Source organism: Pteronotus mesoamericanus, unplaced genomic scaffold (assembly GCF_021234165.1).
Source record: "Pteronotus mesoamericanus isolate MK-2021 breed Mesoamerican mustached bat unplaced genomic scaffold, CSHL_Meso_final contig_291, whole genome shotgun sequence".
Classification (NCBI taxonomy): Eukaryota; Metazoa; Chordata; class Mammalia; order Chiroptera; family Mormoopidae; genus Pteronotus; species Pteronotus mesoamericanus.
This window is the reverse complement of record NW_026555124.1, coordinates 435,011-454,810: the sequence shown is the minus strand read 5'-3', so window position 1 is coordinate 454,810 and position 19,800 is coordinate 435,011. Positions and strand designations below refer to the sequence as shown.

Genomic DNA, 19,800 nt, shown 5'->3' with positions numbered 1-19,800 from the left:
TAAAAATAAAAATAAAAGGCATTTCTCTCCCATGGATTAGAGGCATCCTCCTATGCTCTGGTCCCAGCTGGCAAAGTACCACGAGCCTCGTCCTGACGCAGGGCTGAGGGCGGGGGCGGGGGGGACGGGGCGTGGAGGGCTCGGTGTTCTGCCCTTTGTGCCTGGTGCGCGTGCTGCCTGCGCGCCCGGGTCTGGAGAGTCCCAGCGCTCTGCCGCAGCGGAGCGGAGCGGAGGTGGAGGAGATGGCGTCCCAGCCGCCGCCTCCCCCGAAACCTTGGGAGACCCGCCGAATTCCGGGGGCCGGGCCGGGACCCGGACCCGGACCCGCTTTTCAGTGAGTATGGAATACTTTAAGCCGTGATTTGTGTGGGCCGGATCAGGGACTTTGGCAGGAGGCGGTTGAGGACGTTGTTGGGGGCGAGGTTCCCCTCCCCCCTCAACCAGACCCCAACCGGGACAGGGGTTGAGGTGCGGCCTTGGAGAGGGGCGTGCAGGGGAGTTTCGTCGTTTGACCACAGTTTCTGACCCGTTGGCTCTTGGTAACGACGTTCTCCAGGTAGCTCCTGGGTGCCTCTCAGAGTCCCGGATCTTGAAATAAAGGGGGCAGCTTCTGCCCCGTTCTGTTTGCGTGACACCTTGACAGTACCGCTTGACCCGCTTTAAAGCGATAGACTTTTGATCTGTAGCTGATGAGAGTGACGTTTGCCCAGCCCCGGCTCGATGGGGGACAAAGTCTCTCTGAAGCTTGGAACAGCTCCTTGAGGAGTTGGTGAAAGCACGGAAGGTCACTTTTACGCAGCTGGAACCTAACGAAGCCTAAATACGCTTTGCATTGTTTTCCAAAACTATGCAGCGAGCAAAGATTTGGAGAAGCAACTTTAAAGCGGGAGTTCTCAATCTAAGGCTTGTGGATGGCCTTTGTGTATAAGATAGTGTGGTTTTTCTAAGGCCTGCGTTTTTGTTTTTGTTTTAATCAGCATCAAATGGAGCTACAACTCAAAAAAAAGTTAACATAGATTAAAAGAATTTCATAGCCTTGTGTATTTTGTGTTGAGTGTATCTGGGCATCTTAACTCAGATGATGAGACTAGAATGTCACATAACCTAGTACATAAAAACTCCCAGCATACTGAGATATATTTCTCTGCTCTGAAATCTTGTAATCTTTTATTTAAACGCTCAGATGCTTGAACACAACAGCTCCTTAATTTAATAATGATAGATATTTAACAAGTAATAAGCTTTAATTATGTTGTAAAGCTGAGGTGACACTTTCTACTACCTTTTTTATGGTGATTTGACGTCTTAAAAATTTGAACTGTTCTTTGGTAGAGAGAGGTTTATTCTTGCATCTGTTACAGTTATGTTTATGTAAAATTAACCGTTTCCCACTCCTTCTTCATTGTGAATTATTTTAAACATGTAGAGACTGGTGGAGAATAAGATAATAAATACTTGTGTATGCATTTACTACCACCTTTAAGAAATAATATTTTGCAAGATTTGCCTCAGATTTTTTAAACGTTAAAATTAGAGAACGAATAAACTCTCCCATTTTTCTTTCCTGCAGTAACTACTGTTCCTATCTGGTGTTTAGTGTTTATATATATATATATGAATATATATTCATATATATGTTCATATATATTCATATATATGAACAAAATATGTTCATATATATGCAAACTATCATTTTGCAAAATGTTTCCACTAAATATTGAGGTTCATTTTGTTTATATATATAGCTGTAGTTCATTTTAATTGCTGTAGAATAGTCTATTATATAAAAAACAAACTGTTCTGTTGCAACTATTAGAGTATTAGTTGTTATATGTTAAAAACTGCTACAATGAACATTCTTGCTCCTTTCTCCTTGTCCATATTTCTTCAGAGTTTCCTAATGTGTTTCTAGTAGCAGAATTGCTTGGTGGAAGGGTATGCTTATCTTCAAATACTGACTATTGCCAAGTTGTTCCCCAGAATGGTTGTATATCAATTTTTACTATTCACCAGCAAGGTTTTTGGTTTTTCTGTGTTCTTTTCCAGCACTTGATACTGTGGGGGCGTAAAAAATAACTTTTCCTCGCACCTTTTTTAAATTATTCTGGCTGGGCTACTAATCTGATTAACAGAGACAAATTAACAGGAGAAAATGTATAAGTTATTACAGGTGTGCATGTAGGGATGCCATGAGAATATGAGACCCAAAGACACACTGGGCATTTAAGGTTTATATGCCGTTTTGGACTAGGGGGAAGAGGGAATAGTGGGTGTGGTTTGTTGGGGACTTTGAAGGGCAGGAAAACAATGGAGATGGAAAAGCAGATGTCTATCGCACACTAGTTTATATTAAACTGTAGTTATCAATGATGATATCTCCCTTCCTGGAGCAGATTCTGTCCTCTATCAAAATTCCTTTTAGGCAATTAGGGGGAAGATCAAAGTTTCTTTCTGAGTCTTTTGTTCCTTAATAACCAGCTTAAAATCAACATCCCAAAAGGCTTATTTGGGGATGGCAAAATTTTGGTTCCTCACAATATTTTTTTAGTATTGTATTTCCCAATCTAATGGTTGTGAAATGAAATGATATTTCATCTTTAATGTACACTTCTCTGATTAGTAATAAGATTATCTTTTTGAGTGTTTATTAGCCATCTGAATTTTTTCTGTTGATTTTTTTTTTTTGCCCACTTTTCTATTGGTTTTATTTTTGCTTATCAATTCGAAGGAGTACTTTATTATCCATACAAATCCTATTTTCTTTGTTTTTAATATCTTTCCATTTATAAATAAGGAGAAGGGACTAAACAAAGAACATGTATTAATAGCCCATGGACATGGACAACAGAGTGGGAATTGACTGTGGGAGATGGAAGCGGGGTAGGATGGGTAGAGGAGGGCAAAGGAGGAAAAATTGAGACAACTGTAATAAAATAAACAAGATTTAAAAATAAAAAAATGAAAAAATCTTTTCACTTACAGCTTATCTTTTTTATATTCATGGTTATTTTTGTTGCACAGATACTTTTAATTTTAACATAGACAAAATTTTCATATGGCTTGTGCTTTCTGTGTCTTAGTTAAGAAATTCTTTGCCGTCAAGTCAGGAAAAATTTTCTTTGTATTTTCTTTGAAATGTTCTGCTTTTCACACTTACATCTTTAATCCACCTGAAACTGACTATTTTGTACAAATTCATTGTGGAATAGGCAATCTAATTTCTTTCCATGTGGATAACTAATTGTCCCATACCATTTATTCATATATTCCATATCAGTTTATAATGCCGTCTATATCATATCAAGTTTTCCTGAATGTGTGGTTCTGTTTGGGGGACTTTCTGATGTATTCTGTTGGTCTGCCTACTCTTATACTAGCACCATACTGTCTTTATAATAAACTTTGATATTTGGTATGTCAAGAGCCTTCACACATTGCTGTTCTTCAAAATTGCCTATGTTACATTTAGCCTTTATTGAAAGACTTATTGAGTTTTTTGGGGAACTTTATATTTTATCAGAACTTGTATTTAATGATCAAGTAAGTATTACCATGTGTGAATATTGTACAAAGTACAGTTTGACCTTATTTGTCTTAAATAATGTTTTGCTATTGTCTCCATGAAGTCCTTTCTCATCTTTTGTAAGATAAAGATATTATATCCAGCATAATTCTGACTTAATTTGTTCTGATGATTTGGTTATAATTCTCTTATGTTCCATTTTGACAATCTTAATTACAAATAAGCCAACATAGACGGCCAACATCCTTTATTTTACTTAGTGTATCCTTCATTTCTGACTGGATCTTTTTTATGAGGTCCAGTGAGGTCTTTTGAGGTCCTCACCAAGTTCGCTGAGCATCCTTATAGCCAGCATTTCGAGCTCTGCATCTGATAGATTACTTATCTCCATTTTGTTTAGTTCTTTTTCTGGAGTTTTGATCTGTTCTTTCATTTGGGCCATGTTTTGTCTCCTTGTTTTGACAGCCTCCCTGTGTTTGTTTCTTTGTATTAGGTAGAGGTGCTATGACTCCGTCTTGGTAGGATTGCCTAATGCATAGGTGCCCTGTAGGCACAGCCTCCCCTAGTGCCCAAGCTGGATACTCAAGGTACATCCTTTATGTGGACTGAGTATACCCTTCTCTTGTAGTTGAGCCTTGATTACTCTTGGCAGGTCAGTGGGAGGGATTTACCCAGGCCAGTCAGCTGCAAGCACTGGCTTTGACCACTGACCACCAACCTCTGCCCTCCACAGAGGATCAGCTGTGCAGGGGCAGATGTGGCCTGTAGCTGTCCACTGGGTGCACAGGCTCTGGGATTTTCCAGGAGGTGCAGGCCAAGGTAAGCCCCAACCTGTGTTTTGCCCAGGGCCACCCTTCCTGAGCTATAAAGAAAGCAATTTGAGCTCTGGCTGGTGTGGCTCATAGATTGAGTGCTGGCCTGCGAATCAGAGGGTCGCGGGTTCGATTCCCAGTCAGGGCGCATGCCTAGGTTGTGGGCCAGGTCCCCGGTAGGGGGCGCACAAGAGTCAATAATTCAGTGATGTTTCTCTCCCTCTTTCTCCCTCCTCTTCTCTCTAAAAATAAATTTTAAAAAATATTTGTAAAAAAAGAAAAGAAAAAGGAAAGAAAGCAATCTGAGATGGCTGCTAATATGGCTGCTACTTGTGGTAGGCTTGGACATTCCCAGACAAAGCTAAACTGTGAATCTAGGCTGGCTGCTGCTATTGCTGGGCCTGGGGCCCCTTAGCAAGAGGTATGGGATGTTGGAGGCTCACTGAGGCTTGCTGTTGCTTGTTGGAGAGGATTTAGGAAGTTGTGAAGCCTGAGCGAAGACCAGCTATTCATATGGAAAAGCAGCTTGGGTGGGCCAGAGTCTCTGGGGATCTCCAGGGCATGGCAACAGTATCAGCCAAGCTGCTGGAGTCTCTGATATAGCACCAGCCTGCTGGCACTGTAGTTCTGTATGGGGAGGGCCCAGAAAAGGCACAATGGGCCCCCTTTCTGCCTGGGAGAAGGCTGTCCCCCAGCTCTTGCCTTGATGTCAGGCATTTCAGTTCCTCCCTTTATGCTACTGGTGCCTTTCAAGTTGCTTCCCAGATACTGGAGCTCAGGAGGAGTGAGTCTGAGTAAGTCCATGTGTGGGTTTTTTAAGAGGAACTGCTTGGGACTCCAGAAGTTTCTTTCACCAACTCAATCCCCACTGGGTTTTTTAAGCCAGAAGTTATGGGGGCTTCTCTTCCTGGTACTGGAACCCTGGGCTGGGGGGCCTGGTGTGGGGCTGGGACTCCTCACTCCTGAGATATCCCTCCCAAATTTTTATCCACCACATGTGGTTGTGGAACCAGTGAGTTCCATGTCTGTGCCCCTTCTACCAGTCTTGATGGATGTGGTTTCTTTAATTCCGTGCTTGTCAGATTTCCATTCAACCTGAGTGATGATTGTCCTATATTTTAGTTGTACTTTTGATGGTTGTATGAGGAGGTGAGCCATGTTTACCTGTGCCACCATTCTCACCTTCATTGGAATGCTTCTCAAGTCTCACAGCTAAGTATAATGTTTGATTTTTGTTTTTGATAGATTTCCTATTGAACTTCTACCTCTCTGCCTTTCTCAGAATTTTATTATAAAGAAATATTAAATTTTATAAGTAACTTATGCATCTATTGAGATCATCATATGTATTTTTAATATGAAAATGTGGTTCATTGTATCAGTTAACTTTCTACTTTTGCATCTTTGCATTTCTGGATGAACTCTGCTTAATTGTGATTATTTTGTAAAACACAGTGCTGGATTCTGTTCTGATATTTTAAGATCTTTACATATATGTTCCTAGGTGAACTTGGCCTATAATTAATTTTTGTACTGTCATATTTTTTTGGTTTTGTATCAAAGTTGTATAACTTACAATAGAAAATAGAAAAATTTCTATTTAGTCTAATTTTTATGCCTTTGTAGGTAGACTATCTTTTCCTTAGGAGCCATTAAGAGTTCACTTGATACTGTGGTCCTCTGCAGCTTGGTTATGCTCTGTCAGGGTGTGAATATGCAGAGAGAGAGAGAGAGAGAGAGAGAGAGACAGGGTGTGAATATGCAGAGACACACACACAGGGTGTGAATATGCAGAGAGAGAGAATCTCTCTCTCTCTCTCCCCCCTCCTGCTCAGAGCCCATAGTGTTCAGTCTGAGAATACATATCTCTCTTTAATTCAGGAAAATTCTTACCAGTTACATCTTTAAATATTGCTTGAGTACTTTTCCTTCCATCTTTCCTTCTGGAACTCCTATTAAATATTGTATCAGGGATAGTTTTTGCTATAAGTAACAATATCTAACTTCCTGTGCTTTGGCATTTCTTGTGTAGCTAACAAGTATAGAAATCTGTCAACTCAAAATTGTCATCAAGGGGTCTACATTTTTTCTGACTTACCCCTTTTTTTTCCTGTCAGCTTTCTACAGTTTTGGCCATCTCTGTGTTATTTTTTACTCCTTCCAAAAGAATCTCTTTTTCCTCTTGCTGCTTTCAAGATTTCTCTTCGTTTTTGGTTTTATAGAAGTTATGCTTTGCTGGACATCACTGTGGTTTTCTTTGTGTTGTTTTGGGTGGGATTTATAGAGATACTTGAATCTGACTTGATGTGTTTCATTAATTTTAGAAAAGTCTTATCCATTATCTCTTTTAAGTATTGCTTCTGGCCACCATTTTTTCACTCATTTAACTCCAATTATGTATATGTTCTGTATTTCACTATGTGCCCTACCTTCCACACCTTTTTTTGTATGTATACTTTTGTTGCTCATGCTTCATTCTGGGTGTTTACTTCTAAACTCTCTTCTGGTTCACTGATATTTTTCAAGGATGTCTAATCTGAAATTAAACAGTCATTGAGTTCATGGTTTAAGGTTTTTGTGGGGGTTTTTTTAGTTTTAGAATTTCCCTTTGGTTTTGCTTTATAGTTTTTATTCTCTGCTGAAAAATCTCTGTCTTGTCTATTTTCTTTGAATATATTGACCATAGTTGTTAAAAGTCTGACTAATAACTCCATTATCAGTATCCCCTGTGGATCTCTTTGTATTGTCTAATGTCGCTCTTTTCTTAAACATGTAATTTTGTCATCATATAGGCATAATTATTTTTTAATGAAAGCTGAACATTGTATATAATCAATTTAAAAAAATTTGAGGCCTAGGGTGGCATCTTCCTCCAATGAGTTACTTTTGACAGGCACCTTGGGCCACTTGCAATCTAGGATCATTTGAATCCAATCAAGAATTGAGCTTATTTGAAATTGTGGTTTCAACTCCTACCAGGACTAGTCTATTGCCTGTAATCCTATAATAACTATAAACTATAATAATTATGATAGTGTCAGATTATTCTTACCCTTACTACTAGCATACGTCCCTTTAAGGTCCTAGTCTAAAGTGTGGGAATTTATGTTGGCCCTCTTCTTTGAGAGTTCTGAACTCTAATTTTGTCTCTTTAGCTCAAGGAGTCTGTTGAAACCACTGCTAAGCTTCTCATCCTATCAGCCATTTCTTCCAGAATTGGCGCTTGTCCCTTGAGAGATATCTCAAAATGGACTCTCTGGGTTTTCTCTTTTTCATGGATCTTGGCTCCATAGTTCCTCAGTGCTTTAGTCTCACCTCTGCTTTAAATGATAATTTTATGTATTTTTCTATCTTTTCTGGTTGTTTTCAGTGCAGGAGTTAGTCTGATTACCAAAAATGCCATTACTTGAAGTAGAATTCCCCAAGTTCTGTATTTCCACTCTGTTCCTTAGTTTTTTGTTTTTTATTTTTTGTTTTTTGTTTTTTTTCTTGCCTCATAGTTGCAAGATAACTCCTGTGGTTGTGGACATTATGTCTAAGATTTGTACTGATTTTTTTTCATATTAACTTGTTTTTCATTTTAATTTTTTATTTCAAAGCTGTTATTGTTTCATTATCTCTTTGACCATCTTAAACATATTTAGAATCTTTGTTAAGCTGTTATATAAAATTACTTCTTCCTTGAATGAATTTTCATTTTTTTAAATCCTCATCTGAAGATATGCTTTTATTGATTTTAGAGAGAGAAGAAGGGAGAGAGAGAAACATCCATGTGAGAGAAAACTCAGTCGGTTGCCTCCTATATGTGCCCCAACTGGGGATCGAACTCACAACCTAGGCATGTGATGCTTCAACCACCTGAGCCACCTGGCCACAGCTACTCCTCAGTTCTTTATAAGGAGCCAGTTTAACCTTGATACCGAAATGTGACAAAGACAATAAAAGCAAATTAGGACATTATCACTTAGGAAAATAGATGCAAAAATATCTTTAACAAAACACCAACAAACCAAATCAGGACTATATCGTGGATCTTTGGTTTTACTTCAGGAATGTAGGTTGGCTTTAACATTTGAGAATTAATGTGATTTATCATATTAAGAGAATAAAGAAGAAAAATCATAATCATCTTGATACATGCTGAGAAATTATTTGATAAAGTTCAGTGTTTATTTGTGGTAAAAACTGTTAGCAGATAGAAATACAAAAGCAAGTACTAAATTTACAACAAACATAACTCATAACAGCGAGCTGTTGACAACTTTCCTTTGAGATCAGGAATGAGACGAGGGTGCCTGCCATCATTACTATTGAAGATTATACTGCGTGTCCTAGTATGCAAGACTAAGAATTGAAGAAGAAATAAATCTTATCAATATTCACATACAATAGGACTGTAAATTCTTAAGATTCTAGAAAATCCAAGAGAAGAATCCAAAACAAGGTTAATGGATACAAGGACCATATTTTTTTAATCAGTTATTTCTACATAACAGTAACAAAGTGAAATTTTAGAAACACAACATCTACCAAAAAATAAAAAAAAAAATAAAAAGCTCCATATAATAAACTACAAAACATTACTTAGAGTTAATATAGTTATTTTTAAAAACCATTTTTGAGAAAAATCTTGTAAAAGACCTAAATAAATGGAACACATATTGTATTTGTGGGTTGAAACTCTCAATATTATAAAGATGTCAATTACCTCAAATTAATCTGCAAATTCAATGTAATCCCAAACAGAATCTTAATATAGTTTTGGTGGGGAGAAAGGGTTATAGAATGTTAAGCTCTGATTCTAAAGTGTATATGGAAATTCAAAGGGTCAAACAGCCAAAGCACTCTTGAAGATGAAGAACATTGTGGGAGAACTTGTTTTACTGGATACTAAGATCTATCATAAAGCTATAATAATTATGATAGTGTCAGTTAGGTACAAGGATGGACAAATATCTAGCAATGAACTCTGAGAAAATGGACAGGTATCTTAAAAAGACACTGTAGACTAAAGATAGTACTAACAATGCCAGCATAATTAAACTAGAAAATAGAGTTCGTTGAGCTGTTTTATCTTACGCATTTTTCTCTTAACACTGAGCTTCTAACCAACTGGGTATTACAAATTATTTCTTACTCTTAACATATTTTCAGTAGAATCTCATTACACTAGGTATAGGAAGTATTTAATAGTTAACTTTGAATTAAATCTATTGTGTTTTAAGTTACTGTTTTGAATCTTTTTTGGTTCAGATCTGCTGATTTGGGTCCTACTTTATTGACAAGACCTGGACAACCTGCGCTGACCAGAGTGCCCCCGCCTGTCCTTCCAAGGCCGTCACAGCAGACGGGAAGTAGTGTGAACACTTTCAGACCTGCTTACAGCTCCTTTTCTTCAGGATATGGTGCCTATGGAAATTCGTTTTACGGAAGCTATAGCCCTTATAGTTACGGATATAATGGGCTAGGCTATAACCGCCTCCGTGTAGATGATCTTCCGCCCAGTAGATTCGTTCAGCAAGCTGAAGAAAGCAGCAGAGGTGCATTTCAGTCCATTGAAAGTATTGTGCACGCATTTGCCTCTGTCAGTATGATGATGGATGCTACCTTTTCAGCTGTGTATAACAGTTTTAGGGCTGTATTGGATGTAGCAAATCATTTTTCCCGATTAAAAATACACTTCACAAAGGTTTTTTCAGCTTTTGCATTAGTTAGGACTATAAGGTATCTTTACAGACGGTTACAGAGGATGCTAGGTTTAAGAAGAGGCTCTGAGAATGAGGACCTATGGGCAGAAAGTGAAGGAACTGTGGCTTGCCTTGGTGCCGAGGACAGAGCAGCTAACTCAGCAAAATCTTGGCCAATATTCTTGTTCTTTGCTGTTATCCTTGGTGGTCCTTACCTCATCTGGAAACTGCTCTCTACCAACAGCGATGAAATAACAGGTAAGAGTAAGAGAATGGATTCAAAAACCACGTAACAATCTCACATATTAAGAACAGATTTGTTAAATTAGCATACTTTATGTTTATTTATATTTAATTTTGATCCAGTTATATTTTTAGTTAAGAAATTCAAAACTGGAAGAGAAATATGTAGCAGAAACAGGCTTCTTGATTTATTCATTGTTCATTCAATGTAATAGTACACATTACCTAACTACTGTTTACAAGGTACTGAACTTGATGCTACAGAGTATATAAAGCTACATAGGATGTAATCCCCCTGTTTTTCTAAAACTTACTGGCAGGGAGGTGGGTAAGACACATATACAGGTAATTATAATGATGCAGGAAGAATGATAAGGAATATGATAGTTATAGAAAGAGAAGGTTTACTGAGCCTTTTTTATATGCAAGACACTGTTAGGTACTTTGTAGTATTTTATGTCATTTAATTCTTAAAATCACCCTAGAGATAGAAATAATCTTCATTTTACAAGTGACAGAACTAATGTTTGGAGAAGTCACTTGCCCAAGGTCACATCTTTAATAAGGTAGAACCAAAAACAAAACCAAGCCTGTGTGTTAAGTTCCTACTCCATCAACTGGTACAGAGTACTATCTCAATTTAGAAAAATAAAGCTTTTTTTTGGCTATTGGTATATAAGAAGTGGCATTTAAGTTAAATTTTTGAAGGACAGGTATCAGCCTGAACAAAAGTACATAGGCAGGAAATTAATTTGTTCAGCAGCTGTCCTACAGTGTAGAATAAACGGATAATAAATAAGGCTGAGAAATGAGGTTGAAGGCTAATAATGGAAGAATTTAATCTTCATTTAGTAAGGAAAGGATTTGTGTGTGTGTGTGCGCGCGCGTGTGTTTAAGCAGATTAATGATGTGTGTGTGTATACAGTGTTCTTTTTTAAAAATTGATTTTTAGAGGAAGAGAGGGGAAAGAAAAACATAGATTTATTGTTCCACCTGTTTATGCACTCATTGGTTGATTCTTGTATGTGGTCTGACTGGGGACCAAACCTGCAACCTTGGCATATTGGGTTGATGCTCTAACCAACTGAGCTACGTGGCCAGGGCATATAAACATTATTCTAAAGAGGTCAGTCTGTCTCAAGTGTTTAAGATAGATCAGTACGGGTTAAAACAAGTTGAAATTGGTTGGAAAGATTCATAAAGAATTTTGAGTTATGTTTACTTTTATATTCCCATAAGCCAACAACCTGCTTGGCACTAGAAGGTACTTAATAAGTGTTTATTAATTTGGGGATATGAGTTATGATGCTTTTGCAATTGACTGGATGAGAAGTAATGAAGGCTTGAATTAGGGTGTGTTGAAGGCAGGATTCAACAGATTTAGTTACTGACTGGCTAGATGTGGCACACAAAGGGAAAGGAGAAATCAAAATGCCCTAGACCCTTAAATTTTGGTTATTAGACAAATGTTTCATCAATTCAATAAATATTTTTTGAGGACTACTATGTTCTAGGAGTGTGGGATATAGTAGTGAATAAAACATTAAAAAAAAAAATGCCTGCCCTTCTGACTATCCAGGGAAGACGGCAATAAGCCAAGAAAATATATACAGTTGACCTTTGAACAGCACAGATTTGAACTTTGGGGTCCATTATATGCTGGGGGGTTTTTTTCAATGAATACAGACAGCCCTTCATATATGTAGGTTTTGAATCCGCGGATTCAACCAGCCATGGGTCGAAAACAGTATTTTTGCATTTCTAGCTAAGGATGATACAAAGGGCTGACTCTAGAGTCACAAGATACACATGGACTTCAGACTGCACAGGCAGGGGTTGGGGGTGTTCGGCACTCCTAACCGCTGCATTGTTCAAGGGTCACCAGTAGAAGTCAGAAGGTGGTAAGTGCCATTGGAAAATAAATAAATAAATAAGCAGGGAAGAGTGTTGCACAACCAGGGTTAGGAAGTGAGGTTACAATGTTCCACCAGTCTGGGAACAGCAAAAGTGCAAAGTACTTAAGTGGTAGTGTGCCTGGCATGTCGTGTGAACAGCAAGGAGGCCCGTGGGAAAGGAACAAAGTCTGAGTAGCAGGAAATGAAGGAGGAAGAGTACTGGGTTTGGGACATCCCTACAAGTGCAAAGGAAATTTCTATTATTTCAAAGTCCATTGAACCATGCAATTGAGAAGTTTCTACTTAATGTTCATTTGGAAGTGATTAATTTCTCATGTAATGAGATAATAAAAGTTAATTCAAATGAATTTAACAGAATTCTAGCCTATTCCTGTTCTTATGAATGAATATGCTCAGTTAAAATCACAAGTTCATTGGATCGTTATCAGAATTTGCTAGTACCTGTCTGTGTGAAAAAAAAATTTCAAAGATGAAGTACCTCAAATCTCTATGAATGAGCATTAATAGATGAATATTTGCACTTGATATGATAGGAAACACTGCCTTTGAACCCCACAGTAGTGTCCTACCCCCAAAATTCCATTCTTCTCAGTAGTGGACCTGTATTATTTTTTAAAACCTCAATTTTTATTACATTTTGAGTTTTGTCAAAAAATTTAGAGAAAAAGTTATTTCTCACACTATAAGTAACTATAGTATCTTCAGTTTGCCTCATGACCAGCAGAGCCTAAAATATTTACTATCTGACCCTTTATAGAAAAAAATTTGCCAAACTTGGCTTACAGGAAGGGAGCTAGAATTTTGAGCTTGAAGAAAAGGGAAATGTTCATAATAGATACCCTAGTGAACATGCTGTTGATTTCACATCATGTTAGTTACAGAATTTACTTTAGGCGGAGACTTCTTGGCAAATAAATTTATGCAGTTTGGAAACCATAGCCAGTAAAGTATCTTCTTTTTTTTTGGATTTTTTTTTTTTTTTTGGTAAATTTTACAAACATAATCTTAATTCTTAATTTGGTTTATAGACAACAACAACTGGGCAAGTGGTGAGGATGACCATGTAGTTGCTAGAGCAGAATATGATTTTGCTGCTGTATCTGAAGAAGAGATTTCTTTCCGTGCTGGTGATATGCTAAACTTAGCTCTCAAAGGTAACAAAATATTAATAAATTGAAATTATCTGTGAATTTTTAGTATTTGTAAGTATAGTATTAAAAACTGCAACAAGGGGTATTGGTTATTGTTAGTCAACTCAAAGTATTTACTAGGGTTTCTCTTTTCATGTCTATTTAGAACTTTCAGATGGGGGTGGTGAAGAAGAAATACCCCAACAAAATTGTCCCAATAATATTTCACTGAGATAAGGAGTTTGTTTATTTAATCTCTTCTAAACCCAAAACACTTGAATTCCAAACTCTGTTAATTCCTGCACAAAAACATGAAGTAAACACTAAATATAACAAATCTAACAAACCAATGAAATTATCTAGTGTCATTTAAATATCCATTTCCTTCTTTGATTGCTGGTGCTGTTATTGCTCTCTTTTTTACTTGAATAATGTTTACTTCAGAAACTTCAACTTGAATAATTAGGAATTACAGCCATGAAGTATTTGGACCAGATCGCTAACAGTTTTTAATTGCTCTGGGCAAAGTGGCCTTTTTCTTCAGTTATCCCCAGTATTGATGAATATTTGTTGATTTCCAAAAAAAAAAGATCTTTTGTGTGTTTGCTACAAAAAGTCACATTGTTGGCAAAGATACTAGCAATAATAATAATGCTATGAAGTGTGAACTGTTATTATTTTGTCCCTGCATTACACATGAGAAAACTTAAGACTTAGAATTCTGAATAAATTGTCCAGTATCACAAAACTAAGATGTAATGGAGCTGGACTTTGAACCTAGGTTTATTTGACTTTGGAACCTGTACTTTTAAACACTTTGTTTTCTGTGTGATCTATTAGTAGGAGCTTTAGCCTTTAATTGTTTTTAGTCACTTTACATAAAGAAAAAAAATGCCATCAATGTTCAAATCATTAGTTTAATGTGTAAATAATGAAAAATGTTGGGTCAGATTTGCTAAATCTCTGCCACATCCCCTCATACACAAAATCTCGGCTTCCAGGTTTTCCTTCTAGTGAAAATCGTACCTTAGTATTTTGGATCTCAAAAGAATGATTTCTTTATAAGATTTATTGTTAGAGATAGTACCAATATAGATAATTAATTTTAATTAATCTAAATAAAGAATAAAGAAGGTTTCTTTCAATTATGTTATAATAATTTAGGAAAATGTTGTATCTTAGGTTATTTTTTTCCTAGTATTGTCTCTTAACACTTTGGCTTTGCTTCTTTGCTTTCTTCCATTGCTCAAGTAAAGTATGTTTGCACATTTAGAACAAAATCAGTCACAGATATGGTTAATTTGTTTTATATTTTTATAGCACATTAAACATTAAAATGTCATTGTACCTAAACTATAATGTTGAACTAAACTCTTAACAGTTCAACAGCGTTTAAAAGACATGGATAAAATAGGTGGGAGAATACCAAAATACAAAATTGAATATATTAAATAATATTTCCTACTTTAAGTTTAGGTTATTGCCTTTTAACATTTTGTCCTATGACTGAGATAAGTCTTCATTTTTGCCCATCTTGAATTAAAGTTAACATTCACTGTCTCCAGGACTGTTCATCACAATCACATAGGATAAATTTTATATTTTGGCTAAAAGTATGTAAAGAAACCTGGCTTATGTGAAGGTATATATTTTCTGTACTTATCCCTGACTTATCCTATTCAGAAGGACTGAGAGATTCATTTCTCAAATTCCAATTTAAAATCTGGAAAATATTGATGTTAGTTTTCAGCTTTTGGGATGCTGAATCTCCTTACTCTATGAATGGACCAACTGATACAAACTTTATGTTCTTCAAGGTTGAAAAAATATTTACTAAGTATAAAATGTATAAATTGTAAGAAGGGACCCTAGAACTATTAAGCATGTCATTATTTGATATTGAATATATCTATATATACTATTTGTTTATATAGTTTATCATATATAGTTGTAACACAGGTTTTACTTACTATTTTACTATCAATATTCTGTTGAATCTCCAAAGTATGTTATAATTACAAGGCTGTCTTTTCTTTCATCAGAACAGCAACCCAGAGTGCGTGGTTGGCTTCTGGCTAGTCTTGATGGTCAAACAACAGGACTTATACCTGCTAATTATGTCAAAATTCTTGGTAAAAGAAGAGGTAGAAAGACACTGGAATCCAGTAAAATTTCCGTGCAGCAACAATCTTTGACCAGCACAACGCTAATTAAAGGAGCCACAGCTGCTGATTCTTTGGATGAACAGGAAGCTGCCTTTGAATCTGTTTTTGTTGAAACTAGTAAGGTTCCAGTTTCACCTGATTCCACAGGGAAAAATGGAGATAAACAAGATCTTTGATATGTTTCATGTTTGCCTGCAGTTGAACTGTAGAGTACTTTTTAAAAATTACTTCTTACAAAGAAATTATTCTACAATCTAATGAACACATTTATTAATTGCTATTGCAGGTGTTTTGCTGCTAGAAATTGTTAAAGTTGTACACTAGTATGTTGGTCTAGTGACCTGGTTTCATACTACAAGTGACTGGACCACAAGGATGTTTGTTTCACCTAGATTTTAAGATTATGGAAACTGGTATCACTTTCATCTTATTTAAAACCCTATGTTCATTGAAGGAGTAAGAGTAATGAACTACAGAATATACTCTTTGCTACAGTAGCGATTACTAGTGTTTTTTTAAAAGTCTGCATTACTTGCATTGGAATCCTCAGAAATTTAGTGCTAAAATATAAGAAGAGGAGCAAAGGCTAATATTTTTTTTACAACTTACATTGAATAATAAAAATTTTCTGATCTGCATTACATTCAGTCTTGGGTTTGTTTTAGGCAATAATATGTTTTTGCCCACTATCAATTGGTACCATCATCTTTTATTGTATTTTTAAAAATATATCTTGAAAAGGTTGCTAGAAGCACTGTGAAGGAGATGGTTCTAGAGTGATATTTAGCCCTATTAGTTTTTTCCCTGCTAATAAAAAGGCTGACATTTATCTTTCTTACAGATTATTTCCATTTCTTCTGAGGATCAAAGAACTTTTTTCCTTTGGAACATGACTAGTTTTCATCCTGTAAGAATCAGGATATAGGAAAGATTTCCTTCCTTTTTCTCCAACCAGGACTCAAGTCCTTTGAGTTTGTGCTTAATGATGTAATCAATTCTAGCAGTAATGATTAAAGTCTTTCCATAGAGTCTCTGCTTCTGATGTGTATAATTACTTTTAGAAGTTCATATTCAGGCTGTTCATTGAAAATACACATTTTTTTGGTTTAGTTTTTACTACTTACCTGAATTGCCATTTAGCATATGATAATGCTATGTGACTTGTTTTTTGTTTAATAAAAACTTTAAATGCATTTAAATTTCAGTACACTGAATATTTCCAAACAGAATTGGAAAATTTGTATACTTGCTGTAACCATACTATGAAATAATACTGTCTGGAATACAGGTGTAGAAGAATGTATTCACAGACATCCTGAAAACTTGCAATTTTTTATAACGATTTTGATTTAATATTTTTATCTTTTTATAGATTTATGTTGACCAAATAAATAATTCTAGAACAAGTCAGGCTAAACTATGTACTCAGCATAGAACTTTACTGAAGGCTTCTTGGAAACCTCTCTTTTGAAATAACAGTATAATAAGTAATATATTATTTAAAATACAAAGGTTGACCCTGTACAGGAAAAAAGTGAAAAATAGCAAAATTTATGTATTTTAAGTCTGTTTTCTAATACCCAGGTTGCGATGAAGTTTCTTGTATATTATTTTCCATTTTTGTTCTATAGTTAGAGGTTCTGCTTTGTTTTGTTACAGAGTAACCTATAGAAATTTGTTCTTGAAACAAATTTTTAAACTTGGTGTTGAGACATCTAAGTTGAATGCTAAGTGAAGTGTATAGGTGAAATGTTGAGTCAGTTCTATTTAAGTTAGAAAAGGTAAGTCTTTACAATAGAATTTGTAACTGGTATTAAAGATATATAGGGAGAAGAGTATAGCACAGAATGAATAACAAGAATAATTTCTTTCCTTAGGCTGTTTATTTTTCCGTTAAGTATGCTAAATTGCAATACATATTTTCTGACTGGTAATTCTTTGTGTCTGAAAATTCCTTTTAAAATTCTAGAAAAGGAATTTGGGACTAGAATAAGAGGAATTTTGTAATCTTTATTCTAGTTTTGCTATACTTTTTTTAGATGATATGAAATATAATGTCCAAGGGTTCAATATTGTTATTTTTAAAACTTACTTAAGAAGGTACTGCTTTACAGAAATTACTAACTGAAACCAAAACATTTTCAATTAAAATAATAAATCACAAATTAAAATAAGAAAACAGGTTTTATTTTCAAGTTTTTTCTGATTTTATTTTGTCACTTTAGAAAGGAAAAAGAGGACTGTAAATTTTCATGTTTTTAACATTTGACTTATACACATATACTTAGTCTGTCAGTGTGTCATAATTATACATTTGCTTGAATATAACTGTCCTTTATCTTGTGCTTTAATGGAAAAAAAAGAACAAATTGAATGCAGTTAAATTTTATTTTTAAAAGTTACTCTTACTGGACAAATAAAAATACACTAAACTTGATTGACATTCTTTGAAGATAAATTGTTAACTCTTTTTGCAGGATTGGAATTGATATAAAAAGTTTCTTCTTCATATCATTGGGCATATTAACTACTGCAAACTAATGTGTCTGTTCTATTTCTTTGTGAAAGAAAAATATTAAATTTACATTTATATATAAATTATCAAGAAGATGAGTTAAATAAGAATAAGGCCACAAATCTAGGTTTTGGATTCTAATCCAAAATCTACCACTACTACTTACTATAAGATTTAATTCACATTATTTTTTAGTTTCCTCATTAATAATGTTGGGCATAGCTGCTATATCTGCCTCACATGAGAGTGCTTTTTTTTCCTCACAAGTAGGATTTTTTATTTGTCACCATTAAGTCTGAATTTTAAACAGTTTCTTGGACTGGGGGCTCATTATCCATCAGCTTGTTCAACTTTAGCACTTGTCTCATCCCCAGTAGCTTTTCCAGACTGCTACTTTCATCGTGAAGTTCTGTGAGTTTTCCCAGTTCAAACTTGGGCTTCTTTAGCATTTTGACTTTTCTAACAAAGACATGATGGAATGGATAAATAGATTGGCAAGCCTTTTCTGTGTCTTCTCCAATGCTATCTGGAATCAATTTACTGACCACTTCTTTCACGTCATTTGTCTGTACCTCTCAGGTAATAATTTCCTAATCTTTTTCCAAATTTGGCAGACCTGTTGATGCTAAACATAAGAGGTTTTCAGAATCAGAATCTGTTGCGTTTTTTAGTAAAAGCAACACAGAATTGACGAAGCAAATAACAATTGGTAGTCTTGACATCAACATGAGCTTCAATCATGACCTACCATTTTTTGACCAGGGAGCACAATTTGTCATGGGTAAAATCCATGCCATGGAAATTAGGCAGTGTTTGCCCTGAATGTCATCAGTAATTAGCTTGGACTTTCTACATGCAACTTCATCATTCTGCAGATCAGCTAGACTTACCTCAAAAACACAACCCTTGAGACCATCACATGTGATTTTTGTTTCTTGAGTTATTGTGACTAGTGTTTTTCCAATATTTCTCATATTGAACATAGCTGGTACTTTCACATCATACCAATCTTTCATAGAAAATGGGTCGACCACTCCTGGCTGTTGTGGTTCAGTGGATTGAGCCCTGGCCTGCAAACCAAATGGTTGCTAGTTTGATTCACAGTTAGGACATAAGCTTGGGTTGCAGGCCAAGTCCCCATTAGGGGCGCGTGAGAGGCAAGCACACATCGATGTTTTTCTCCCTTTCTTTATCCCTCTCTTCCCCTCTGTCTAAAAATAAATAAATTTTTTAAAAAAGAAAATGGGTAGGCCAGTTTCTTCTTGGATTTTGTGAGGTGCTTCTTGTTGACAACCACCATGTGCTGTTCAGATTGCCAAAAGGGAGGAAGTTGAGAGTGCTTTTTAAAAATATAAAGCATAATCAAAAGTAAGATGTTATAGTAGTTGCATGTTTTATAAATGTAGAGTTCCAACCAAGATGGAGGGGTAGGTAGACAATGCTCTGCTTCCTCGCACAACCAAAAGGACAACTTCCAACTTAAAAACAAAAAACAACCTGAAATGCCAGAAAATAAAATTGTATGGATATCTGACAACCAAGGAGTTAAAGAAGAAACATTCATCCAGACTGGTAGGAGGGGTGGAGAGGATGCACAGCAAGGTGGCAGCTGGCAGACCAGGCAGCCCCATATTCACATGCAGATAAACCAGGAGGAACAACTAGGGATGAGACAGAACATGCAATCCATGGTTCCAGTGCATGAAAATAAAGCCTCAAAACCTCTGGCAGTGAAAACCTGTAGGCGTTGCAGTGGTGGGAGAAACTCCCAGTCTCACAGGAGAGTCTCTTGGAGGAACCCACAGGGTC

At 36.0% G+C, this 19,800-nt stretch overlaps 1 protein-coding gene and 1 pseudogene across 1 annotated transcript; one reads left to right on the top strand and one right to left on the bottom strand.

Moving 5' to 3' along the window:
• The first annotated feature begins 179 nt into the window (after positions 1–179).
• Positions 180–17,655, top strand: PEX13 (peroxisomal biogenesis factor 13). Its single transcript, XM_054575407.1, has 4 exons — positions 180–334; positions 9,589–10,280; positions 13,210–13,335; positions 15,354–17,655. Exons 1-4 carry the CDS (start codon positions 243–245, stop codon positions 15,650–15,652), a joined length of 1,209 nt encoding a protein of 402 aa, XP_054431382.1. The 5' UTR covers positions 180–242; the 3' UTR covers positions 15,653–17,655.
• A 638-nt stretch (positions 17,656–18,293) lies between these two features.
• Positions 18,294–19,072, bottom strand: LOC129071997 (40S ribosomal protein S3a-like; annotated as a pseudogene).
• Positions 19,073–19,800: the final 728 nt, after the last annotated feature.